A 7206-nucleotide genomic window follows, 5' to 3' on the forward strand; every position below is an offset into this window, starting at 1 on the left:
AAGGAAGCCTTTTCTAAAGATAATGCACAAGAAAGCCTGCAAACATGTTTGCTGAAGACAAGTAGACTAAGGACATGGGTTACCTGTGGTCTGATGAGAACAAGACTAGCTTTTTGTGGTTCAGATGGTGTCAGGGGTTTGTGGAGGCAACCAGGTGAAGAGTACAACGATAAGTGTATTGCCTACAGTCAAGCATGGTGTTGGGATGTCAATGTTTGGGGCTGCATGAGTGCTGCTGGTACTGGGGGGCTTCAGTTAATTGAGGGAACCCTGAATGCCAACATGTACTGTGCCATCCTGAAACAGCATGATCCCCCACCTCAAAAAAGACCAGCGCCTTGCTAAATAAACTGAGGATAAAGGTACTTGACTGGCCAAGCATGTCTCCAGACTTAACCCCTATTGAACGTCTGTGGGGCATCCTCAAATGAAAGGTGTAGGAGTGCAAGGCCTCTAACATCCACCAGCTCGATAATGTCATCATGGAGGAGTGGAAGAGGATTCCAGTGGTACCCTGTTAACTCCATGCCCAAAAGACTTAAGGCAGCTTTGGAAAATAATGTTGGTCACGCAAAATATTGACACTTTGGGGACAGTTTGGACATTTTCACCTAGGGGTGTACTCACATTTGTTGCCAGCGCTTTAAACGTTAATGGCTGTATGTAGAGTTATTTTAAAGGGACAGCAAATTTACACTGTTATCCAAGCTGTACACCAACTGCTTCACATTGTGTCAAAGTGTCATATCTTCATTGTTGTCCCATGTAAAGATACATACACGCAAAAGTCTTTGTGTGTATGTAGGTACAGCTACGATACAGCTAGGATCCTCAAGGTCCCAGGCCTCGAGTAGACAATCCAAGCTTGAAGGATAGCCCGTCCGCAGAAGCGACAGGGGAATGTTTTATTTTTTTCTTCAATGTAGATTTTTTTTCAAAGGGGGGGCTAAAATCACAATTAAAGTTTAATGGCATGGCCCCCTTTCTCTATCTTCAGGTAATTCTGATAATTTTGATGAACATCTTCAATGGTCTCAGCCTTACATGTCATTCTGCAGAGTATCAGATAGGAAGTGAATGCTGTCCGAAGTGCCTTTCAGGTAAGAACCAACTGAATGATGAATGCATGTGTTTTCTAAGCACACAACTTAGACACAATAAAAAAAGAAAAAGCAAGCTTGAAATGAATTTGTTACTTTTTTTCATCAGGGAGTAGAGTGAAAACTCACTGTAATGAGTATAGAAGTACATCATGTCTCCCCTGCATGGATGGAACCTTCACCGATCAACCTAATGGGCTGGAGCGATGTATTCCCTGTACAAACTGTGACTCAGGTGAATTAATTTCACTGGGCTTTACTATGTTTTATGTTATAGTATTTCAAATTAAAACATTATGGGAGGTTTTTCTCCATGATTTCATAAATTCAAGATGATCATGTTTGATATTTCCTAAAGACGTCATAATGACCAAATGTATTTTCAGCAAAAAATCATAAACTCTGAGCTTCAGCGTCTCTTCACAGACACATGAAACCTGTTCAGTATGTTTTATTTATGTTGGCAGGTTCTGGTCTGATGGTAAAGAAGCGGTGTACAGCAACATCAGATACAGACTGTGCACCACTGGAGGGATTCTACTGTGTTTCTTCTGTGGGACTCAGCTGTGACATAGCACAGAAACACAAACGCTGTAAACCAGGACAGTACATCAGTCAGCACGGTAGGTTTGTGTTTTTAAATGAGAATACCAGAGTTCAGGGAAACTGATCTAATTTATTATTTGCTGAACATTTTTATACAATATTCTTATTATCATTGTAACATGGGATTTGTACAGCAAAATTAAGTCTAAAGTCAACAGTGCAAACAGTCACCATATAAAAACATCACCACTGGGATATGTGCTATTGGTCAATAGTGACTGACACTGGTACAGACTGGTTTCTCAGAGGATATAGAGACTGGTTGAAAATCCCAGCTGGTCTGTGCAGTCCTTCAGCACAGGTCCAGGAACACCATTGGGTCCTGCAGCTTTTCTCCCATTTATGTATAACTTAACTGTTGTTACGGTCCAGATGACCCTCGATCCTTCTCCTGTAGTCCACCTTAGATGAGACCTTTCTTCAGGTTGACTCGGACCATGCTGAGGAGACCTGTATCACCAGACCTCTAGATGGTGTCCTTTCATTCAGGAGGTGCAGGATCTCCCTGCACCTCAAAGGCTTCTGATTTCTTTATTTAACATAAGACCGCGTCAGTGAAAGTTCCCATGTCTGACAGTATCCCAGTTAGTTCTGCTGAAGCAGTCATCCAGCTGTTGAGAGGCTCCATCAGACCAGCTTTTAATGGTTCTGCTGGAGATGAGAGCTGTTCTCCTCAGACGGTGTAAACAGGGATGTGTGGTCAGACAGGCCCAGGCGGTCTAGCCGTATAACCTAGCTTGATGTTCAAGTAGCTCTAGTCCATTGTGTTTGCTGCTGTGGTTGTTAATGACAGTCTTCCTCCCCTGCTCTTACCAGAGTCACTGATTCATGTCACTGTGTGGCAATGGGGAGATATAGAGTTTAAGTTCAACTTTTCAAGTTTTACTTCTGTATGGTTCCCTATAATTTGTAGATTCTTAAAAAATAAAATTAAAAAAATCTTTGCAGATTAGATGAAGATATTTTATATGAATTTATGACATGAAGATGTCAAACTGTACCATATTTTTAAATTTAGTGCACTGTTGGACGAGGACCCGGGGTACAACAGAGAGATGTTTGGACTCAGTGTGAGAGATATCACAGAGAGTGAAGTTCAGATAAACATGAAAATACCAGCAAGTCCAGATGTTCTTGATTGAGTCTTTGTGTTGCTGTTAGTTTGCACAGCAAAGCTTCTTGATGTGTTTGAGGACAGAATTCCACACTGATCCACACATGTAGTTGTTGTTTTCATCAGGAACCGCCTCCACAGACACTGAGTGCTCTGACTGCAGCAGTGGAACATTTTCAAATGGAACATTTCACTCCTGTCAGCCACACACACAGTAAGTGAAGCTTCAGAGGCACATGTGCAACATCTGTACATGTCCCCTAACAGTGTCTCTCTGTCCTTCCAGATGTCACCTACTCAATCTTCAACAGAAAACAGCAGGAACATCTGCAGCTGATGCTCAGTGTGGAGAACGCAGTTTTAATGTGGGAGCAGCTGTTGGTGGAGCTGTGGGTGTTTTAATTGTAATTATTGGAGGAGGGGGATTATTATATTGGTACTTAAAAAAGAGGGCTCCGTCTAACAGGTGAGGATGACAGAACAATGGAAATGTTTAATTTACTGCATCATCATGTTTTCTGACACTGATATAATTTTCACTGCTTTGGTTACAGACCACCAATCAAAGGTATGTTTGTTTCTCTTTCTCCATGTTCACTGCATCACATTGATTTATATAATAAGGTTTTTTTTGTTTTTAAATTTCATTAAAAAAGGCACAGATGGGGAGCATTTAGCGATGGCATCATCAGAAGGTAGGACAGTGAGCTGTTCACTGACTGAGCTGCACTGATGTCTCTACAGATGTACCAGAGTGTGTTTATTAAACAGAAGCCTTTTCATGTGTCTCCCACAAATGTGCAGGTGATAAAAGAGCAAATGCAGACCATAATGAAGGAATCCCTCTGTGAGCCAACTACTTCTTTCTGTGCTGCTTCATGTGTTGTGGAGAAAAAAGTGATCAGGCTACCTCATAAAACACTGTAGCAGACTTGCATCACATCCTCCCTCCACCACCAGTCCACCAATACTATGATGATCTTTTATGGGGCCATCTTAAAAGATATGAAACAGATAAATAATTACAAGAACTCGTGTACTGGTCTGAGATGAGTCTGAATGTGTACAACACAGTTGTACAAACTGTAGAGATTACCTGGAAAGCTCCAACAAACTTTGTCCAGCAAGCCTGCAGAAGTCTTAGGAGAAAACCTCATGGGACCCTTTATCTACAGTGTCGGTGGAAACCTGTATTTAACAGTCTTAGCAGACTGCTGTACAGACTGGAGAGGACTGTTCTCTCTTTATAAAGTGTCAGCAGAAACCAAAGCTCACATCCTAACCAGAGAAATACTCTCCTGCTGGTGTCTGTGAAGGTTCTCAGTCATCCAGGTCATCGTAGTCAAAGGAGCTTGCAAAGAAAAGCGTCTGGACTTCTTTAAGTTACTTGAAGACGTTTCAAGTAATGGATGTGAGTGGGCGTTAAGGCATTCCCAGACGCCTTAATGCCCACTCACATCCTGGGCCATCTGATCTCAGGAATTCGCATGATAAGGTGGGGCCAGGTTTCACAATGAACTCACCCGAAACTCTGGCTGATTGGGACCCACACCCAGTTTCACACCTTGGCTCAGGGGATTAGAGGATCATCAGGGGGTCCTTTTGTCCCTCTGTGGGGGGATACTCCCACTAGGTTTATATCTGGGACTCTCCACCATTTGACCTTAGAACTGAAGAAGCTTCTCGGATGAGAGGTGAAACGTCTTCAAGTAACTTAAAGAAGTCCAGACGCTTTTCTTTGCAAGCTCCTTTGACTCTCCTGCTGGGTTATACCAGCTTACATCCTCTTAGACCGGGACCAACTGTTCAAATCCTCAGAGTCTAAAGAATCCTGCAGACTGTGGAATCTTCAGCAGAATCTTCCATGTCATCCTGAAACCAAACTGACTGAAAGGTAAATAAATATGTGATTTCCACGTGTGTGATGTGAGCAGGAGGTGAAGCTGCTGTTGTACAAGATATGAAGTTTAGATGTTGTTCCACTCTGTGTTTCTATATTGTTGATATTTAGTGTTTTACTCTCTAAAGTCAGACAGCAAATAAAATGACAGTTACAGTTCAGTACGCAGTGATTTCACACACAGGATGAGTGTTTGTGTTGTGAGTCAGTAAAAGTCTAAAAACAGTGTTCAGCTGCTCTGATGGAAGATGGCTTTAAAATGGACTTTCATTATATACAGGACACACATGGACAAGATGGAGTCCATCAGTATTGTGTGCTTGTTTTTATGCGGCTCACATCAAATTCTAACTAAATGTTTCCTTCTTATTGTGTGTTGTTCCTCTGGGGCTAGATCTTCATGAAGCAGTCAGGTTCTTTGTTAGTCTATTCTGTGCAGCAGCAGAGAGAGAGAGCAGCAGACAGGAGAGACGATACTGGAGCTGTTATCATCAGTGTGCACATATCAAACATTCCCTGTTCATGAGATATACATGGGAGATTATTATAGGAAATATCAGTGACTTCCTGCTGGATCTGTACTCTGATGTGAAGGACTGTGAAACTAAAACAGGCTTGAGTGTCCTTTCATCATTACAGTCAGTTTTACAGTCAGCTCCTGCAGTCTGGTTCATAAAGCTCTCAGAGAGAAAGACCTCCATCCTCCCGGAAGTGCTGAAACTCCAACCAGAGAAGAAACAAGTGGAGCTGAAACTTTGCATGATACATGGAAGAAAAACACAAAACTGGATCTGCTGATAGCTTCATCATTCCCTGCAGTTCAGATCCTGCACTTCTTACAGTGACACCTTTACCTAAAAACACTTAATAATAACAAAAAGTTTTTTATGCTTCTTATTAAAACCTGACTTGATTACAAAGACTTGATCAGGTCTGAACCTTTCCCCTTAACCAGCAGCAGTGCTGTGATTTCTGAGAAATATAAAAACTGTTGCAATTTTAAAACTTTACTACTTTACTTCTGTCAGTCTGTCCCAGGGCAGCTGTGGCTACAACTGTAGCTTGCCTCCACCAGTGTGTGAATGTGTGTGTGTGAATGGGTGGATGACTGGGTGTGTAAAGCGCTTTGGGGTCCCTAGGCGGGACTAGTAAAAGCACTATACAAATACAGGCCATTTACCATTTACTTAACAACTTTGTGACTTGTAAATGTTTAGGTTTAATAAATAATTGTGTATCTCCTCCTGTATTACTGATCACTATATACGTATACAGTATACATATATACTGCTTGCCTCCTCCCAGATTGAGACGTGACTTCCTGGAAAAAATTGCTGAACTTTTCTCCAAAATGACAACATTTGACTGCATTTAGGTGATTTTAACATTCACACTGACAGTAGCAGCTCTGACAGCGGACAATTCACCACTTTATTAAAATGTTTAAATTTTAACCAGCATGTGACAGAACCCAGCCAAACAACAGGTCACAGCCTCGATCTGATTGTTTCCAGAGGCCTCAGTGTCCCACTTACAAATGTTTTACATGTCTCGCATCATTATTTCATATTTTCAGAAATGTTCTTCTTCTGTCAAAACAAATACAAACAGATTTATCAGTAAGAGTCATGTCAGTGCCAGCACAGCTAACACATTCACCTGTGAGTGTTCAGGTTTCATTAGCATTATTGTCTTTATATGATGAAATGATGGGCAACCGCTCCAATACAAGTTCTCTAATTATATTGTTCCTATTATTTCCTATTTATTGTTGATATGGCAACATATTAATGTATGTAGAACAACAAAAGCAGCCTGGATGTGATTTATGAATAACTGATTTCTTTTTTTCTTTCTGACGAATGCGCCGTTTTTGCTTTTGTTGCATGAACAAACTGGTTATGTGTTAGGTTAGTGTGAGCTTTGACTTCACTTCCATCCTGCGTGTGCTTTGGATGTATCTGAGCTGACAAAGGTCCAATCTTGCATGTCAGGACAGAAAGGATTCATTTACATACTTGGGTTTATTGAACAGTCACAGTTTGTGAAAGTGTTTCTCTCCTCAGTGTGGAGCAGACACAGTGGACAGGAATGCATCCAGCTGTGTTTCCTGCATCCTCCAGTCTGGATTGTCCTGCAGTCACAGTGAAGGTGTTCAATCCACAGTCTGCAGCACAGAACTGAATGAAGCACAAGCTTGAAGAAATTCAATGAAGAGTTTATGTTTATAATGCTGTGAGTGTGAATGCTTGTCTGTCTGTGTGAGTTAACCCTGTAACAGACTGCCAACCTGTCCACGTGTTACTCCACAGAGTAACTCTGGTGGACAGAGCAGAGTGGATGGGTTAGTCTGTTTTTCATCTTGTCGTGATCAAAACGATGTACCATTAAACATGAATGTGTTTACTGTCTATACTCTGTACAGTAGAGCAGAGGCCTGTCAAAGACTCCTGGTGATGTCTGGAATATGAAGAAGGGGAGGGACG

At 41.6% G+C, this 7206-nt stretch overlaps 1 protein-coding gene across 1 annotated transcript in view; it reads left to right on the top strand.

Annotated features, from left to right (window-relative positions):
* The window catches only part of LOC146680563 (tumor necrosis factor receptor superfamily member 14-like), a 43264-nt gene extending 37302 nt beyond the window's left edge, over nucleotides 1-5962 (top strand). The window contains exons 4-11 of the mRNA XM_085447189.1: nucleotides 998-1100; nucleotides 1210-1335; nucleotides 1568-1723; nucleotides 2947-3034; nucleotides 3107-3286; nucleotides 3375-3388; nucleotides 3477-3515; nucleotides 3625-5962. Coding sequence (XP_085303315.1) covers nucleotides 998-1100; nucleotides 1210-1335; nucleotides 1568-1723; nucleotides 2947-3034; nucleotides 3107-3286; nucleotides 3375-3388; nucleotides 3477-3515; nucleotides 3625-3671 — 753 coding nt within the window. The 3' untranslated portion in view covers nucleotides 3672-5962. The remainder of the gene's footprint in view (nucleotides 1-997; nucleotides 1101-1209; nucleotides 1336-1567; nucleotides 1724-2946; nucleotides 3035-3106; nucleotides 3287-3374; nucleotides 3389-3476; nucleotides 3516-3624) is intronic.
* The last annotated feature ends 1244 nt before the right edge of the window (nucleotides 5963-7206 follow it).

This window comes from Copadichromis virginalis, linkage group LG23 (genome assembly GCF_057382275.1).
Source record: "Copadichromis virginalis isolate Kocher_CV1m ecotype Utaka linkage group LG23, C_Virginalis_male_GT1.1, whole genome shotgun sequence".
NCBI classification, from domain to species: Eukaryota; Metazoa; Chordata; class Actinopteri; order Cichliformes; family Cichlidae; genus Copadichromis; species Copadichromis virginalis.